The sequence below is a fragment of the Salvelinus namaycush genome, chromosome 12 (assembly GCF_016432855.1).
Source record: "Salvelinus namaycush isolate Seneca chromosome 12, SaNama_1.0, whole genome shotgun sequence".
Taxonomy (NCBI): Eukaryota; Metazoa; Chordata; class Actinopteri; order Salmoniformes; family Salmonidae; genus Salvelinus; species Salvelinus namaycush.
The window spans coordinates 43,763,284-43,784,011 of NC_052318.1; the positions used below are offsets into that span (position 1 = coordinate 43,763,284).

General features: G+C 40.0%; 1 protein-coding gene across 1 annotated transcript; it reads left to right on the forward strand.

Moving 5' to 3' along the window:
• Nucleotides 1–13,062: 13,062 nt before the first annotated feature.
• On the forward strand, nucleotides 13,063–20,061 carry LOC120057574 (organic solute transporter subunit alpha-like). Its single transcript, XM_039006155.1, has 8 exons — nucleotides 13,063–13,138; nucleotides 15,211–15,362; nucleotides 15,882–15,955; nucleotides 18,671–18,829; nucleotides 19,069–19,180; nucleotides 19,335–19,481; nucleotides 19,689–19,794; nucleotides 19,895–20,061. The coding sequence occupies exons 1-8, from the start codon at nucleotides 13,063–13,065 to the stop codon at nucleotides 20,059–20,061; spliced, it is 993 nt and encodes a 330-aa protein (XP_038862083.1).
• The last annotated feature ends 667 nt before the right edge of the window (nucleotides 20,062–20,728 follow it).

Sequence of the window (20,728 nt, forward strand, 5' to 3'; positions counted from 1 at the left end):
TGGCTCAAACTCATTAAGAAAGAAAGAGAAATTCCACAAATTAGCTTTTAACGAGGCACACCTGTTAATTGAAATGCATTCCAGGTGACTACCTCACAAAGCTGGTTGAGAGAATTCATGAGTGTGCAAAGCTGTCAAGGCAAAGGGTGGCTACTTTGGAGAATCTCAAATATAAAATATTTTGATTTGTTTAACTTTGGTTACTACATGATTCCATATGTTATTTCATAGTTTGTTTTCACTAGTCTGCAATGTTGAAAATAGCAACAACAAAAAAACTTGAGTGAGTAGGTGTGTCAACTTTTGACTGGTACTCTGTGACAAGTTTATCGCTTTCATCTCAAGAATTTGGTTGGGACTCAACACACAGTGCATTCGGAAAGTTTTCAGAACCCTTTACTTTTTCCACATTTTGTTACGTTACACCCTTTGTTCTAAAATTGATTTGTCATTTCTTCCCCCCTCAGTCTACACACAATACCCCATATTCACAAAGCAAAAACGGGTTTCAAGACATTTCTGCACATGTATAAAAAATGTAAATGAAATCACATGAACATAAGTATTCAGACCCTTTACTCAGTACTTTGTTGAAGCACCTTTGTAATTGCTGCCAGTCTCGAGTCTTCGTGGGTATGACGCTACAAGCTTGGCACACCTGTATTTGGGGAGTTTCTCCCGTTCTCTTCTGCAGATCCTCTCAAACTCTGTCAGGTTGGCTTGGGAGCGTCACTGCACAGCTATTTACAGGTCTCTCCAGAGATGTTAGATTGTGTTCAAGTCTCGGCACTGGCTGGGCCACTCAAGGACATTCAGAGACTTGTCCCGAAGCCACTCCTGCGTTGTCTTGGCTGTGTGCTTAGTTAGGGTCATTGTCCTGTTGAAAGGAACTTTATATATATATATATATTTCACCTTTTTATTTAACCAGGTAGGGTAAATGAGAACTTGTTCTCAACTGATATCTATGAGGGTGCCCGTGTTTACGGATTTGGGGTTGTACCTGGTGGGTTCATTGATCATTTGTGTGAGATTTAGGGCATCAAGCTTAGATTGTAGGATGGCCGGGGTGTTAAGCATGTCCCAGTTTAGGTCACCTAGCAGCACGAGCTCTGAAGATAGATGGGGGGCCAATCAATTCACATATGGTGTCCAGGGCACAGCTGGGGGCAGAGGGTGGTCTATAGCAAGCGGCAACGGTGAGAGACTTGTTTCTGGAAAGGTGAATAAAAAAAAAAAAATAGAAGCTCAAATTGTTTGGATACGGACCTGGCTAGTAAGAACTCTGCAGTATATTGCAACACCACCCCCTTTGGCAGTTCTATCTTGTCGCAAGATGTTGTAGTTAGGGTTGGAAATTTCAGGGGTTTTGGTGGTCTTCCTAAGCCAGGATTCAGATGGCTGGGACATCCGGGTTGGCAGAGTGTGTTAAAGCAGTGAATAAAACAAATTTAGGGAGTACTCCGTTCATCTTTCCCTCGATCCTGACTAGTCTCCCTGTCACTGTAAAACATCCCCACAGCATGATGATGCCACCTCCATGCTTCACCATAGGGATGGTGCCAGGTTTCCTCCAGAGGTGACGCTTGGCATTCAGGCCCAAATAGTTAAATCTTGGTTTTGGTGGTTCCAAACTTCTTCCATTTAAGAATAATGGCTGCCACTGTGTTCTTGGGGGGGACCTTCAATGCTGCAGAAATGTTTTGGTACCCTTCTCCAGGTCTGTGAATCGACACAATCCTCTCTCAGAGCTCTACAGACAATTCCTTCAATGTCATGGCTTGGTTTTTGCTCTGACATGCAGTGTCAACTGTGGGACCTTTTTATATACGTAGGTGTGTGCCTTTCCAAATCATGTCCAATCAATTGAATTGACCACAGGTGGACTCCAAGTTGTAAACATCTCAAGGATGATCAATGGAAACAAGATGCACCTGAACTCCATTTCCAGTCTCATAACAAAGGGTCTGAATACTTATGTAAATAAGGTATTTGTTTTTATCCATTTTAGAATAAGGCTGTAATGTAACAAAAAGGGGGAAGGGTTCTGAATACTTCCCGACTGCACTGTATACAGTGAGCTCCAAGTATTGGGACAGTGGCACACTTTTTGTTGTTTTGGCTCTGTACTCCAGCACTTTGGATTTGAAATGATACAATGAGGTTAAAGTGCAGACTGTCTGCATTCATTTGAGGGTATTTTCCTCCACATCGGGTGAACCGTTTAGAAATTACCACACTTTTTGTACATAGGCCCCCGCACATTTTAGGGGACTAAGTGAATTTGTTCCAAAACATTTGGAGGTATATTTAAAGTTTTGTATTTGGTCCCATATTCCTAGCACACAATGATTACATCAAGCTTGTGACTCTATAAACTTGGTGGATGCATTTGCTGTTGGTTTTGGTTGTGTCAGATTTTGTGCCCAATAGAAATTAATCTGAAATAATGTATTGTCATTTTTAGAGTCACTTTTATCGTATATAAGAAATAGAATGTTTTTAAACACTTCTATATTAATGTGTATGCTACCACGATTATGGATAGTCTTTAATGAATTACCAAAAGTGCTGTAATTTCTAAACTATTCTCCCGATGTTTAATAATGAAAATACCCTCAAATTTAAGCTGCCTTTTTTTTTAAATCCAAAATGCTGGAGTACAGAGCCAAAACAACATGTCGCTGTCCCAATACATTTGGAGCTTCACTGTAGTTTAACACTGTACAGGATTGTTATTTCATGAAGTATTTGTTTACGCTTTTAAGTTTGTTTTTCCATTGTTTCTACTGCTTTTGACACCTTTCTGTGTTTGCAAACATTGGCGCACGAGGGCGACGCTGCAAGTTGGTAGCGGAACACGGGAGTTCTTACAGAACATGCTGCTTAAGAGTGCATATCACACTACTTTTGGAGTATAGTTGGATTTTAAGGCTCGTAATAATGTCCTGTTTAATATGTTTGTCATCGCAAATCAACTGCATTACACTTCAACCAGTAAAATGGCTCTTTGGCTAGCTTTTGCTACAGCCTATATCAATGAGCGTTAGCATTCTAGCTAACTGCTACATTCAAAATAGTTATTTTGCAAAGATCACAAGCAAATATCATCTTAACTACTGTTCAAGCAAATGTCAAAACATCCATTGTAAGCGTATGAGAACCTAAATGTATTTTGTTTAGAACTAATAAAAACGTAAATTCAGGCAGATGGCTTTCTTACTCCTGCCAAGAGTCGTACGTGACGTCAGTGTGTCGTGTACTGGAAAAGGGTCTATTGTCCCCATTGCCATGTATTGTTTTTAGACGTTTCTTTTTTTTTAAGGGACTTGTATGTCTGCAAGATATCTGTAAAGTATCACTTTCACAGGCAATAAGGAAGACTTTTAACATCAAACAATTAAACTTACTTGGGAAATGTGTTTGAACTCAACCTCAATCTTTGAGAATATGGAATAGCTACGTGTTCACGTTATGCAAAACACACTTCTTAAATTTCTGTCTTGTATCTGATGTGTCTAACTTTGTCTGGTGTCCAAAGATAAAGAAAAAGGAAGGCTTTGAACAAAATGTTTTTAAAAGCACATTTTCCATGACGAATGCTGCTTTCTTTGATACTGATGATGATCCTAATTTCTAGCAATTTTATTTTTTTGTCGGGAAAAATGTACAATGTTGAACATGTACAGCAATATTTAATGTATTGAACCAGATTTGTTAATACCGGTAGGCCAGTTTCCATGTGCAGTCTTACATCATGTCAGTATGGACGCAGGCCACCAAGAGGAGGGTAGAGCTAGGCATCACATCTCAATGGAGAAATTCTTTATTTCAGAAGCTCTGCGATCAGGTTTCTACATTTCCAACTGACTATCATCTGTGTTTGGAATGTACAAGCTGTTTTGTTTACTGGGTGCCTATATGATGGTATAACACCCTATTGTGGAGTGAAAGCATCATGGCTTTAACCTTCTAGTTTGATTAACTTGCATTAATGACAGATATTTTGCGCTACGTTGTATAGTCACAAAATTTGTCGAAGTTTATTCATGGCTCGATTTCCTTTTTTATTAATATTAGTATTTTATTGAATCTGTTTGCATATGTTAGTATTTTCTAACGACATTTGTAGGCCCCTGTCAACCAAAACTGTGTAATGTTTTTATTTTTATGTACTCTAAATTTGGAAATGGTCTGCACAAAGTTTCTTATGTCTAATACAATTAAATGTGTATGTATTATTGTGTAAATTTTTAATAAATGTTTAATGCATTCAAATACTTGATTTAATGGATTCTTACATGGTTAGAAACGATGTTGGTTGCCCATTTTTTTAGACTTGATTACCCTAGGCCTAGATAGTGCCATGATCAATAAGGGCAGGCACTGCTGAGATGCGAACTGAAGGCAGGAAGCTGGGAATAAATGCTCTTTGTACACCAATTTTTATGCCTGAACAAAATGGTTAACTTACTTAAAACACATGTATATAAAATTGTTCTGCTTCTAGACAGCCACAGAGGCAGCATATTTTCACTGGATCACAGTGAATTATCGAATGTTATTGATTTGTTTTAAAGACACTAGAAAGACAGGTTTTTAATAACATCCATGGTATGACATATTTCCTGAGCCAGCCAAAGCCACTAACCTTTGACTGTGTATTGGTCTTAGGTGATTCCATCTGAGACGCACTGTACCTTTTGCTCTCTGTGCCATATGTTATTTAAGTGTTCCCACAAAACCTGCATGCTGTGAAACTCACTACACATGTTTTAAATTCGATACCCACTGAGTAAGGAAACCGTCTCACTTACAAAGTGGTTTTATTAAAGACTTGTCTTAATTTTGAACACAGTCCGGTTAACATTTTAGTTGGACCACTGTATAGGGTGAGATTAGTGGTGTAAAGTACTTAACTAAAAATACTTTAAAGTACTACTTAAGTAGTTTTTTGGGCATCTGTATTTTACTTTACTATTTTATATTTCTGACAACTTTTACTTCACTATATCCCTAAAGAAAATAATGTACTTGTAAATTTACTAAATTTTCCCTGACAACCAAAAGTACTTGTTTATATTGTGAATGCTTAGCAAGCCAGAAATGGTCTGATTCATACGCGTATTGAGAACACGTGGTCATCCCTACTGCCTCTGGCCTGGTGGACTCATTAAACACAAATGTATCTTTTGTAAATAGTGTCAGTGTTTGGGTGTGCCCCTGACTATCCATACATTTTAAAAACAAGAAAATGGTGCTGCGTGCTTTGCTTAATATAAGGCATTTTAAAATATTTATAATTGTACTTTTGATACTTAAGTATATTTTAGATATGTATATTTACTTTTGATACACTACCGGTCAAAAGTTTTAGAACACCTACTCATTCCAGGGTTTTTATTTTATTTTTACTATTTGCTGCATTGTAGAATAATAGTGAAGACATCAAAACTATCAAATAACACACATGGAATCATGTAGTAATCGAAATACATTTTATATTTGAGATTCTTCAAATAGCTACTCTTTGCCTTGACAGCTTTCCATATGTGTTATTTCATAGTTTTGATGTCTTCATTATTATTCTACAATGTAAAAAATAAAGAAAAACCCTTGAATGAGTAGGTGTTCTAAACCTTTTGACTGGTAGTGTAAGTATATTTAAAACCAAATACTTTGAATTTTACTCAAGTAGTATTTAACTGGCTGACTTTCACTTTTACTTGAGTAACTTTCTATGAAGGTATCTATACTTTTTACTCAAGTATGACAATTGTGTACTTTTTCCCACAACTGAATGTGACAAAAGCCAAGCAGAAAGAAGCTACTGTCATGAGTCACTAAGTAAGATGGTAATTATGTGGCAAAGTTTAGCAGTGTAAGACTTTTCAACAACACATAGTGGGTTCAAGAAATGAGGTGTCCTTGACAAAGCTATAGGGAAGATCATAACCTTCTCTTTTGTTACCTCATTAAGATGAAGTGTCAGGAAGGCCAAGAAGATCAAGGACCCAGCCACCTGAGCCACGGACTGTTCATCCCGCTACCATGTAGAAGGCGGAGAAAGTACAGATGCATTAATACTGAGACCGAAAGACTGATAATCAGCTTCTATCTCCAGGCCATCAGACTGTTAAACAGTCACCACTAGCCAGTCTCCGCCCAGTACCCTGGCCTGAACCTCAGACACTGTCACCACCCAGTTATCTACCCTGCACCTTAGCGACTGCTGCCCTATGTACAGTACATAGTCATTGAACACTGGTCACTTTAATGTTTATATACTGTTTTACCCACTTTATATGTATATACTGTATTCTAGTCATGGCCCATCCTATATAACTACTGCTATACACACCTTTTCAATTCACATACTGTCCATACACACCATTCACATACATACGGTACCAGTCAAAAGTTTGGACTCAAATCAAATTGTATTAGTCACGTGCCGAATACAACAATACACAGTAGACCTTACAGTGAAACTTACAAGCCCCCAACCAACAATGCAGTTTTTTTTTTATACTTAAAAGCATAAGCGATAAAAGTAACAAGTAATTAAAGAGCAGCAAAGAACAACAATAGCGAGACTATATACAGGGGGGTACCGGTACAGAGTCAATGTGTGGGGGCACCGGTTAGTTGAGGTAGTATGTACATCTCAGTAGAGTTATTGACTATGCATAGATGACAACAGAGAGTATCAGTGGTGTAAAGAGGGGGAGGGGGCAATGAAAATAGTCTGGGTAGCCATTTGATAAGATGTTCAGGAGTCTTATGGCTTGGAGGTAGAAGCTGTTTAGAAGCCTCTTGGACCTAGACTTGGCGCTCCGTTTCCGCTTGCCATGCGGTAGCAGAGAGAACAGTCTATGACAAGGGTGGCTGGAATCTTTGACAATTTTTAGGGCCTTCCTTTGACACGGCCTGGTAAAGAGGTCCTGGATGGCAGGAAGCTTGGCCCCAGTGATGTACTCGGCCGTTCACACTACCCTCTGTAGTGACTTGCGGTCTGAGGCCTAGCAGTTGCCATACCAGGCAGTGATGCAACCAGTCAGGATGCTCTCGATGGTGCAGCTGTAGAACCTTTTGAGGATCTGAGGACCCATGCCAAATCTTTTCAGTCTCCTGAGGGGGAATAGGTTTTTTCGTGCCCTCTTCACGACTGTCTTGGTGTGCTTGGACCCACTTAGTTTGTTGGTGATGTGGACACCAAGGAACTTGAAGCTCTCAACCTGCTCCACTGCAGCCGCTTCGATGAGAATGGGGGGCGTGCTCTGTCCTCTTTTTCCTGTAGTCCACAATCATCTCCTTTGTCTTGACCACGTTGAGGGAGAGGTTGTTGTCCTGGCACCACACGGCCAGGTCTCTGACCTCCTCCCTATAGGCTGTCTCATCGTTGTCAGTGATCAGGCCTACCACTGTTGTGTCCTTGGCAAATTCAATGATGGTGTTGGAGTTGTGCCTGGCCGTGCAGTCATGAGTGAACAGGGAGTACAGGAGGGGACTGAGCACGCACCCCTGAGGGGCCCCTGTGTTGAGGATCAGCGTGGCTGATGTGTTGTTACCTACCCTTACCACCTGGGTGCGGCCCGTCAGGAAGTCCAGGATCCAGTTGCAGAGGGAGGTGTTTAGTCCCAGGGTCCTTAGCTTATTGATGAGCTTTAAGGGCACTATGGTGTTGAACGCTGGGCTGTAGTCAATGAATAGCATTCTCACATAGGTGTTCCTTTTGTCCAGGTGAGAAAGGGCAGTGTGGAGTGCAATAGAGATTGCATCATCTGTGGATCTGTTGGGGCGGTATGCAAATTGGAGTGGGTCTAGGGTTTCTGGGATAATGGTGTTGTTGTGAGCCATGATCAGCCTTTCAAAGCACTTCATGGCTACAGACGTGAGTGCTACGGGTCGGTAGTCATTTAGGCAGGTTACTTTAGTGTTCTTGGGCACAGGCACTATGGTGGTCTGCTTAAAACATGTTGGTATTACAGACTTGGACAGGGAGAGGTTGAAAATGTCAGTGCCAGTCACTTGCCAGATGGTCAGCGCATGCTCGCTGTACACGTCATGGTAATCCATCTAGCCCTGCGGCCTTGTGAATATTGACCTGTTTAAAGGTCTTACTCACATCGGCTGCGGAGAGCGTGATCACACGGTCTTCCGGAACAGCTGGTGCTCTCATGCATGTTTCAGTGTTATTTACCTCAAAGCGAGCATAGAAGTAGTTTAACACGTCTGGTAGGCTCGTGTCACTGGGCAGCTCTCGGCTGTGCTTCGCTTTGTAGTCTGTAATGGTTTGCAAGCCCTGCCACATTCGACGAGTGTCAGAGCTGGTGTAGTATGAATCGATCTTAGTCCTGTATTAACGCTTTGCCTGTTTGATGGTTCGTCAGAGGGCATAGTGGGATTTCTTATAAGCTTCCGAGTTAGAGTCCCGCTCCTTGAAAGCAGCAGCTCTAGCCTTTAGCTCAGTGCGGATGCTGCCTGTAATCCATGGCTTCTGGTTGGGGTATGCTTGTTATCAGGAATCAGGAGGATAAAATTGTGGTCAGATTTGCCAAATGGAGTGCGAGGGAGAGCTTTGTATGCGTCTCTGTGTGTGGAGTATAGGTGGTCCAGAGTTTTTTTTCCCTCTGGTTGCACATTTAACATGCTGATAGAAATTTGGTAAAACGAATTTAAGTTTCCCTGCATTAAAGTCCCCGGTTACTAGGAGCGCCGCCTCTGGGTGAGCATTTTCTTGTTCGCTTATGGTGGAATACAGCTCATTCGATGCTGTCTTAGTGCCAGCCTCTGACTGTGGTGGTATGTGAACAGCTACTGTGCCTTGCACAAGTATTCATCCCCCTTGGCGATTTTCCAATTTTGTTGCATTACAACCTGTAATTTAAATTGATTTTTATTTGGATTTCATGTAATGGACATACACAAAATAGTCCAAATTGGTGAAGTGAAATTAAAAAAATAACTTGTTTCAAAATATTTAAAAACGGAAAAGTGGTGCGTGCATATGTATTGTAAAATGCCAAGGGGGGTGAATACCTTCATAAGGCACTGTATGAAAAATACAGATGAAAACGCTCTAGGTAGATAGTGTGGTCTACAGCTTATCATGAGATACTCTACCTCAGGCGAGCAATAGCTCAAGACTTCCTTAGATATCGTGCACCAGCTGTTATTTACAAAAATACATAGTCCGCCGCCCCTTGTCTTACCAGACGTCGCTGTTCTATCCTAAATACGTTACAAACTTAGCAAATAAACAAACAAAAAACCACAATAGGTTGGGGACACGTAAAACGTCTACTTTCCTCTCCGGCGCTATCTTACGTGCACACCTACTCATTCAAGGATTTTTCTTTATTTTTCCGATTTTCTATATTGTAGAATAATTGTGAAGACATCAAACTATGAAATAACACATATGCTATCATGTAGTAACCAAAAAAATGTTAAACAAATCAAAAACATTTTATATTTTAGATTCTTCAAAGTAGCCACCTTTGCCTTGATGACAGCTTTGCACACTCTTGGCATTCTCTCAACCAGCTTCATGAGGAATGCTTTTCCAAGTTGAAGTTCCCACATATGCTGAGCACTTGTTGGCTGCTTTTCCTTCACTCTGTGGTCCAACTCATCCCAAACCATCTCATTTGGGTTGAGGTCGGGTGATCTGATGCAGCACTCCGTCACTCTCCTTGATCAAATAGCCCTTACACAGCCTGGAGGTGTGTTGGGTCATTGTCCTGTTGAAAATCAAATGATAGTCCCACTAAGCGCAAACCAGATGTGATGGTGTATCGCTGCAGAATGCTGTGGTAGCCATGCTGGTTAAGTGTGCCTTGAATTCTAAATAAATCACTAAATGTCACCAGCAAAGCAGCACCACACCATCACACCTCCTCCTCCATGCTTCACGGTGGGAACCACTGTGAAGGGTTGCGTCAATCGAATCTGGTATCAGGATAAAATGTGATTCAAAGTCACCGAATATACTTTAAGTATTTTTATTTAACATAAGCTCAGAATGGTAAATGCAATTTTTGTATATACGGGTTCACTGTATCACCACTCAGGGTAAAGCAGAGAACTGACTGAATTTGTACAGACATCTTCTTTTATACTGTGACAGATGTAGTTCCAACTTTAGAGTTGGCCTGTCACAGTAGAGGCTTAGCGTGGTTTAAACTTGCTAGCCTATCGGTGGTGCCTAAGCTGGTCCCAGCCGCACAGCACACAGGATCCAGATATCCGGAAGTGTTTGTTGTGTAGCTGAGAATTTTCCATCTTGTCTCAACCTCGTGGTTAGCACATTCGACACCCTAGATTATCAACAGCTTTTCTGCAATCACGCTATGTTTTGTGATTAACATGTCCTATTTCTATAAGGCATATATTTATGTTAAAAAGAGAACAAAACCATCCTTCACACCACACATGCGGAGATCATCCGTTCACCTACTCTGCGTCTCACAAAGACACAGCGGTTGGAACCAAAAATCTCAAATTTGGACTCATCAGACCAAAGGACAGATTTCCACCAGTCTAATGTCCATTGCTCGTGTTTCTTGGCCCAAGCAAGTCTCTTCTTATTATTGGTGTCCTTTAGTAGTGGTTTCTTTGCAGCAATTCAACCACGAGGGCCTGACTCACGCAGTCTCCTCTGAACAGCATTTATTTGGGCTGCAATTTCTGAGGCAATTAACTCTAATGAACTTATTCTCTGCAGCAGAGGTAACTCTGGGTCTTTCTTTCCTATGGCGGTCCTCATGAGAGCCAGTTTCATCATAGCGCTTGATGTTTTTTGCGACTGCACTTGAAGAAACTTTCAAAGTTCTTAAAATGTTCGTCATGTACTGACCTTCACATCTTAAAGTAATGATGGATTGTTGTTTCTCTTTGCTTATTTGAGCTGTTCTTGCCATAATATGGACTTGGTCTTTTACATAATAGGGCTATCTTCTGTATACCCCCCCCCCCCTACCTTGTCACAACACAACTGATTGGCTCAAACGTATTAAGAAGGAAAGAATTTCCACAAATGAGCTTTTAACAAGGCACACCTGTTAATTGAAATGCATTCCAGGTGACTACCTCATGAAGCTAGTTGAGAGAATGCCAAGAGTGTGCAAAGCTGTCATCAAGGCAAAGGGTGGCTACTTTGAAGAATCTAAAACTGAAATAGTTTTTTTGTTTAACACTTTTTTGGTTACTATGTAATTCCATATGTGTTATTTAATAGTTTTGATGTCTTCACTATTATTCTACGTTGTAGAAAATAGTTTAAAAAAAAAAAGATTTAAAAAATTGAATTAGTAGTTGTGTCCAAACTTTTGACTGGTACTGTATACTGTTCTTGACAGTTCATTCTAATATTTCAACTACTGTACATTGCATTTTAGTTGCACTGTTTATACACCGCGCATATTTATTTATATACTGCATTCTTGACATAGCTCATTAATATATCTACTGTACACATCATTCCTAGTATATCTTGTATAAATTCATCCGGTGTAGATACGTATAGATTGCATTTGGATTATTGTTACAGTGCTATTTGGGTTGTTAATTTGTTACGATATTTCTAGATTGTTTTACTTTTTTTTTTTAATTGATTGTGTAACTTTGACATTTTACTGCATTGTTAGCAAGTCGCATAAGCATTTCGCTGCACCCGCTATAGGATCTGCTAAACTGTGTACGTAACCAATAAACTTTGATTTGATGAGAGACTATTTGTTCAGGATGAATTGTTTGTCTTGGCGAAATAAAGCAGCAGTTTTAGATGGTTTTCTCCGCCAGGTCATGGCATTGAAGTGACACTAGTTTGTATCTCAAGGACATTCCCTTCACAGGAATGTGATTATAACCCCGATGGGGTTTGAAGGGACAGAGTGTGACAGTGTCTACCGTGGGGGAATGAACTCTCTGCCATCCACCGGAGTTGTGCGAATGGAGAGAAATGTGTGAGAAGCCCATGTCTTTGGTGAAGCCACACATGACTATCTACAGGTGTCTTTGTAGGCAAAGCAAATGCTTGGCTTCTTATTCAGACAAGTGTCTTTTAGGCTGTCTCTCGTGCACACTTTCTCTCTCTTCCTTTTCTCTTCATATTTTATTATTGCAAGCCTCAACGTTTGACTGTAATCCATCCAGGTCTGTTTTTGGATCATGGTCCAACTTCTCCCTTCACTTAATTTGTAACCAGGTAAGCCGATTAGACCTAATTTTCTCATCCTACATACTACATAATCATGTTTTTTCTTAGCTCAAATGCAATTATCTAGTTCAGTGTTGAGACCCCATACGAATCCATCAATATTTAGTAGCTAAATCCCACTGCCTGACAGTCTTTATTCTGGCTACTGTACATGGCGACAGATGATGTGGGGCTAAAAGTGACAGAGATACACATCGGATGACAAGAATGACGACAAAAACAGTGAAGGCAATGAATTCTAGAGACATTTACGCGAGACATAAATAAGATTGGCAGAATGCATCAGAGAGAGAGAGGTGATACTGTTTAAATAAAGCCACAACTTTTAAGTTTGTGGGCTGAACAGTACTTCATTATTTTTTTCCTTGGATTCACTCCTTTTATTCCTGTATATTGGCTGGCAAGAAGACATACTCCCCAGTCAAAGGTCATTCTCCTGTGTGAATTTAAATACAATCTATGGGCAAGTAATTCCACTGAGAGGTACAGGAGCCTACTGTGGGGCATTGGGCATCCCTGATAAGCAAGGTTGCTCAGTAAGTGCAGTAGTTCTAAGATTTGAATGAAAGGCATCTGCCATTCTCTATCCAGAGGTGGTTCCATTGACTAGTAGACCCAGCTGTATTTACTGAGCTAACGTCTTACTCATACCTTCATTCCTCAGAATTGAATTGCAGGGGGAGGTTTCAATAAATAGTCTGTCTACCTGTTGCTGTCTGCTTCTTCCCAGCTCAGCTCCTATAACTGCTGTCGGTGGGCAAGAGATACGGATAGTTTATTTTATCCATTATTTCACCACCTGCGAGTCCATACATTAGCGACTTCAACTGACCGGGGATATGGAAGAAGCCCTCAACAGCACTATACATCCGACCTGTTTACAAGAACCCCCGCTGGCTATCGATATCATAAAGCGTGAGTGACACAGATTACATTATCTATCAGTTCGCAAATAGTGTTTCATTATAGATTTCGGTGTTATTTTTAAAGCACGTTATAGTAACACATTTTTGGGACGCGGGAGCTGGTTTTTAATGTTTGATTTATTGCAGTAACTTAACTCTCAAGTTAGCAACATATTTTACGTGTATCGTTTACCAACTGGGGTCATTTTGACCGCATAAGAAACTATTGGAAAAAGCAACAATCGCAAAATATTAACTTTTTTCATATCAAAACATCATTAGACATATAATTAATGTAATCTGAAAAAAAATACCAAAACCGACCGCTATTTTAGCAAAATTACAATTAATTAGCATATTCTTTCAAACGAAAAGGCTAAATGTTATTTATATGACGTGCATATTTTTCCCAAAATACTATCCACATTACTACCAAAAAGTTAATTTAGAGAAAAGTTCAAATTGCCTCCCAAATGTTTTTAAAGACCCATATTGATACAGAAACACTGAATAATTATTTATATTCGTTAAGGATAAGTTGATTGTCAAAGTCAAGAAAAATGTTAAGGTTTGAATAAACCACGTATGTATATTCCAAAATATGCCTCAGGGGTCAAAATGACCCCAGTTGGTAGCTTGAGAGTTAACATATTTATTAATTTGTAAATTCATTATTTCATTGATTGATTAATTCACTTTCCAGTTCACAGAGCCATCTTCAATACACAGGCAAGCCCAATAAACAGCTTCTGAGTTAACATGTCTGTACTGAATACTCAGGGAGAAAAAGGTGTAGATTCACGCGCAGAGCGCGGCAGGTGATTATTTCGCCTTCGCAGAAGGCAGGAATCGTGGTCATACACAGATAGGCAAACAGGCAGGCAATGGTCATACACAGATAGGCAACCAGGCAGGCAATGGTCATACACAGATAGGCAAACAGGCAGGCAATGGTCATACACAGATAGGCAAACAGGCAGGCAATGGTCATACACAGGCTGGTGAATCAAAACTGGGGCTGAAGGCCATAACTGGTTCTCACAAACGAGCTAGGAAAAGGCTGATGAGACCAGGTGAGTAACTAACACAGGTGAAATGCACATCATCATCTGCACATCTATCACTCCAGTGTTAATTTGCTCAATTGTAATTACTTCGCTACTATGGCCTATGTATTGCCTTACCTCCTTACTCCATTTGCACTCACTGTGTATAGATTTTTTCTATTGTGTTATTGACTGTACTTTTGTTTATCCCATGTGTAACTCTGTGTTGTTGTTTTTGTCGCACTGCTTTGCTTTATCTTGGCAAGGTCACAGTTGTAAATGAGAACTTGTTCTCAACTGGCCTACCTGGTTGAAAAAAAATAAAAATAATCTATAAACAAAAATGAAAGACAGGGCTACGTTGAAGAACACAAAGAAACAGAACACAAGGTTGACTAAGAAAAATAAATACAGAACCTTACAATGTCCTTCAAATTGTAGGCTACAGTCTGTGATACAGGCTGTTTAGAGGAACAGCATTGGCTGTGCTCACGCTATGTTTGATTAAATCTCTTTCTGCCCATTTCCAAATGTCCACGTGTAGGCTACAGATATGAATATTTGGTTTCTCCACAGTCATTTTCTGTCCTCAGAAGTAGCATGATGGATCATTTAATGAATGACAAATGACTTGCATGAACTTTCATCCTTTGCGTTCAGGTTGCATCTCTTTAAGAGTAATTTACATTTCTGCAGATAACCTTGATCTCAGTCCATATTAAACCATTCAGGGTACACTTAGGCAGCTGTCTTTTCACTGGACCGAGTGAAGTATTGTTGGGATCTCATTTGCACTCAACCTCAAAAGAAGCTGTAGCTAAATAAGAAGTCTAAATTGATGCTGTTTCACAAATACTGTTGTGTCCAATCCATGGGGATGTGGTCAGGGCACTGACCTATCCTAAAATTAGGTTGTTGTTGCCAGGGGCTGCGACTTAGATTACAATAAACGGTCCAGTAATGGATTTCACAATGACCTATACAACCTCTCTCTCTCTCTACCGTCTGAATTCCTCACTCTCTCTCCCTTAACTAGAACTGGATGTCTTTGGGGTGGCTCTGTACTCCATGCTGACCCTCATGTCTACGCTGTCCCTGCTACTATACCTGGAGGAGTGTGTGTTTATCTATAGAAAAGTCCCGTCTCCCAAGAAGACAACTATTATGTGGGTAAATGGAGCTGCACCGGTAAGAACTAAGCTCCCCGTTTTCAGTAGCCATCACCATAGACAGTAACAGTCAAAAGTTTGGACACACCTACTCATTCCTGGTTTTTCTTTATTTTTAAAATGTTCTACATTGTAGAATAATAGTGAAGATATCAAAACTATGAAATAACACACATGGAATAATGTAGTAACCCAAAAAGTGTTAAACAAATCAAAATATATTTTATATTTGAGATTCTTCAAGTAGCCACCCTTTGCCTTGCGGACAACTTTTTCAAGATGTAAATGAGAATGTCTGTCATTCTGTGTTCATATTTTTGGTTATGACTATTTGATGTTGTATTTATATGAATTAGAACCGTGTGGACGGTGAATAGATGGCTGAACGTATCATTCGATTAAGGCAGCCCCCCACACCTCTCTGATTCAGAGGGGTTGGGTTAAATGTGGAAGACACATTTCAGTTGAATGCATTCAGTTGTAAAACTGACTAGGTTTCCCCCTTTCCCTTTCCTTTCCCTTTCTGTCTCTGTTTCAGGTCATTGCTACCATGGCTTGTTTTGGTATGTGGATCCCAAGGGCAACCATGTTTACAGATATGACCTCTAATTCGTAAGTTTCCTCTCACCCACACAGTACTTACTGCTCTCTCTCCCCTTCTGTCTCTCTTTTTCTCTTCCTCTCTTGTTCTTGTTTTCTCTCTCTCTCTTTTTTCTCTGTCTCTCTATCTTTCTCACTCTCTCTTTCTCTCTTTTTTCTCTCTCTCTCTTTCTCTCTCTCTCTCTCTTTCTCTCACTCTCTTTCTCTTTCACATACTCTCCTATAAAGGCAAACACATGTGTACTATACTTTACTATAGATATGCAGTGCTCTTCCTCCTGTAATAATGAGCTGACAGGGAACCATAGCAAGGAGCACTGACAAAGCAGAGGCTTTTTAATGAATGCACTCAACTATTTGACCACAGTTTAATCAGTTTCTTAATCATTACGCTGTGTCAGTGTATGGGAAAGATCAGAGATCAGACCACATCCACAGAAATACAGTAAATGACACAAACAAACACAAACTTTTTGGGACACAAACAAAAGTTGAATGTGCAGACTAACTGGTTTTGAAGGTTGGTCACACACTCGTTATGTGTGTACATAGCCCTTTGACTTATTCCACATGTTGTTGTGTTATAGCTTGAAAACAAAATGGATCAAAAAATATATATTCTCAACCATCTATACACAATACCCATAATGACTAAGTGGAAACATGTTTCAATAAATCTTTGCACATTTATTGAAAATGAAATACAGAAATATCTAATTTACCTGGGGCAGCAGGTAGCAGCAGGTAGCAGCAGGTAGCAGCAGGTAGCAGCAGGTAGCAGCAGGTAGCAGCAGGTAGCAGCAGGTAGCCTAGTGGTTAGAGCGTTGTGCCAGAAAGGTTGCTAGATCAAATCCCTGAGCTGACAAGGTAAAAATCTATCTTTCTGCCCCTGAACAAGGCAGTTAACCCACTGCACCTAGGCCGTCATTGTAAATAAGAATTTGTTCTTAACTAACTTCCCTAGTTAAATAAAGGTAAAATATATTAAAACATGTACATAAGTATTCACACCCCTGAGTCAATACTTTATAGAAGCACCTTTGGCAGTGATTACAACTGTGAGTCTTTCTGGGTAAGTCTCTAAGAGCTTTCTACACCTGGATTGTGCAACATTTGCCCATTATTCTTTTCAAAATTCTTAAAGTTCTGTCAAATTGGTTGTTGATCATAGCTATACAACCATTTTCAGGTCATGTCAAAACTGCAACTTGGCCACTCAGGAACATTCACTGTCTTCTTGGTAACCAAATCCAGTGTAGATTTGGCCTTGTATTTTAGGTTATTCGCCTGCTGAAAGGTGAATTCATCTCCCAGTGTCTGGTGGAAAGCAGAATAAACCAGGTTTTCCTCTCGGATTTTGCCTATGCTTAACTCCATTCCATTTATTTTTTATCCTGAAAAACTCACAAGTACTTAACGGTTACAAGCATACACATAACATGATGCAGCCACCACTATGCTTGCAAATATGGAGAGTGGTACTCAGTGATTTGTTGTATTGGATTTGCCCCAAACATAACACTTTGTATTCAGGACAAAAAGTTCATTTGTTTTGCCACATGTTTTGCAGCATTACATTAGTGCCTTGTTGCAAACAGGATGCGTGTTCTGGAATATTTTTATTCTGAACAGGCTTCCTTCTTTTCACTTTGTCATTTTGGTTAGTATTGTGGAGTCACTACAATCTTTTTATTTATCTTAATTTTATTTAACCTTTATTTAACTAGGCAAGTCAGTTAACAACAAATTCTTACAATGTCGTTGATCTATCCTCAGTTTTCTCCTATCACAACTATTAAACTTTATAACTGTTTTAAAGTCACCATTGGCCTCATAGTGAAATCCCTGAGCTGTTTCCTTCCTCTCCGGCAAATGAGTTAGGCAGGACGCCTGTATCTTTGTAGTGACTAAGTGTATTGATACACCATCCAAAGTGTAATTAATAACTTCACCATGCTCAAAGAGATGTTCAATGTCAAATTTGTTTTACCAATCTACCAATAGGTGCCCTTTGCGAGGCATTGAAAAATCTCCCTGGTCTTTGTGGTTGAATATGTGTTTGAAATTCACTGCTCGACTGAGTGACCTTACAGATAATTGTATGTGTGGGGTACAGAGATAAGGTAGTCATTCAAAAATCATGTTAAACATTATTATTGCACACATAGTGAGTCCATGCAACTTATTATGTGACTTGTTAAGCAAATTTTTACTTCTGAACTTTAGGCTTGCCATAACAAAGGGGTTGAATACTTATTGACTCAAGACATTTCAGCTTTTCACTTTTAATTCATTTGTAAAACTTTCGAAAAACCTAATTCCCCTTTGACATTATGGGGTATTGTGTGTAGGCTAGTGACAAAAAATCTACATTTAATCGATTTTAAATTCAGGATGTCACACCAAAATCTGGAAAAAAGTGAAGGGGTGTGAATACTTTATTTAAAAAAAAAAATGTACATCCAATTTTTATTATTTCTATTCATAGGATTCATACAATACATGTATAGATATATATTTTGTAAATCCCCCCCCCACCAACAATTTAATAGCATATCAAATAAATCATGAGATAAAAACAAATAAATTCATATTACGTAGTAAATCTGCTGAACAATACATCATATAGCCTCAGAAATAGTGACAAATTATTGATACGGGTGTGAATACTTTCTGAAGGCACTGTACACTGTATCTTGCAAGTAAACACTCTTCTTTTCTCTATAGGTACTTTGCAGTGGTGGTGTATAAGGTCTTAATTATGCTGATAGAGGAGAGTGGGGGTAGCGAGACCTTTCTGAAGCGCAATTACAAGAAAACCTTCAAGATCAGTACAGGACCGTGCTGCTGCTGCTGTCCTTGCCTGCCCCACGTTCCGGTCACACGGTAACCAGTGGCACACCAGAGTCTGTCATCAAACAGCAATATCTTAGCTAAACTGGTTTGGTTATGATGATCATTATTATTATGAAGATATGTAAATTGTCACATTACTTTATCTTTCAACATAAATCAGGTCACATGATGACTCATGCTCAGGTCACTCTTGGGCCAGATGATTCTTTGTGTTGGTAATGTATACAGTGGTAAGAACATGTTAATAACTCTGGGCTGTTTTCATTCAGGCGTATGTTATTCCTGCTGAAGCTGGGGGCTCTTCAGTATGCTATATTAAAGACACTTCTCTCAATCCTCTCCATAATATTGTGGACCAACGGCAACTTTGATATTTCTGATGTAAGTAATAAACTTCCTTCTTGTGAAAATCCTGTCAGCAAAAAGAAACACCCCCTCTACACCTTACGTTTCCAACTGAGCCTGGTGGCATGCCATGTAGGTCCACTATGCATAACCTACCCTCTTTGACCTTTCTCCATGTCTCAATGTTTAGAGTGAGATCACAAACACGGCGAGTTGGATCAACCCATTTATAGGGGTTCTCACCATCATCTCCCTTTGGTCTGTCACCATCATGTTCATGAACACATGCAACACACTGCGTAGCGTCAGGATCATACCTAAGTATGCCATGTACCAGGTGAGTCTGACCTTACTGCACCAACCAGCTGGTCAAGGAACTGCCTTCTTCTAAGTGCCATTGATGAGAATACATCATCTGCTGTCATTTACTCAGTCCTTGACCTTGGCTTTGTGGAATGTTTTGTCTGATTGGGTCTGGCAGTGTCCGTTCCTACATCCTAATATTCGATGTATCTTCATGAAGCCACTGGTCATGTGTCCATAGCTGGTGCTGGTGCTCAGTCAGCTGCAGACGGCCATTATTAACGTCCTGGCCTTGGATGGAACCATTGCCTGCTCCCCGCCCTTCTCCTCTAGAGCCCGTGGCACCAGTAAGTGACAAAACAGGGCCAAACGAGAGCCATTACTTGATCAATATGACATCTGTGTCCTCCAACCCTGTCTGGTATGTGTCTATCTGTCTGTCTGCAGTGTTGAGTCAGCAGCTAATGATTGTGGAGATGTTCATCATCACCCTGGTCACCCGGGCGTTGTACCGCCGCACTTATGACCCACTGCCCTCCGACCCCCACGAGACTGACAACGACCAGAACACCAATATCAGCCTGCAGGCACCACAGTGGGAGCATGCTGCCTGAGAGATTGTGGTGGAGTGAATAGAGAGAGTGTTGTGTGTGTGTGTGTGTGTGTGTGTGTGTGTGTGTGTGTGTGTGTGTGTGTGTGTGTGTGTGTGTGTGTGTGTGTGTGTGTGTGTGTGTGTGTGTGTGTGTGTGTGTGAGAGAGAGAGATGTATCAACAGGCTTTAATAACCTCACTACCAAACAAATATTAATTTACACTAGCTAGGTTTCCATCCTGTTGGCGACAGATTTTCATGCGAATATTCTAAAATATGCAGAAATCAAACATGTGAATTTTTTCCCACCAGAGATGTGTTTCCATCAAATTTACTTGTTGTAGATAAAAGTATGTGCGTGATAAAATAGTGCTACTAGTGCAAATACAAATGACTTTTGAGGGTAAATTCCCATATACCGAACAAAAAATACAAGTTAAATGGGTTTCCATCGCGTTTTCAACTCTACTGATGGCTTTGTCACAATAGATATTGTGTTATATAGCGAATGTGCCCACTCTGGTATTGGCACGTGCGCTCTAGCCAACAGCTCGTTCGGGTATAGCCTAAATTATGAGATTATTATGGACAAAAGAACGAGATTATTTGTATTTGTCAAATGGCAGTCAAGCATCGATCATCATGTCACCAGAATAAGACCCCCGATATTTATTGGAACGGAGCATCAA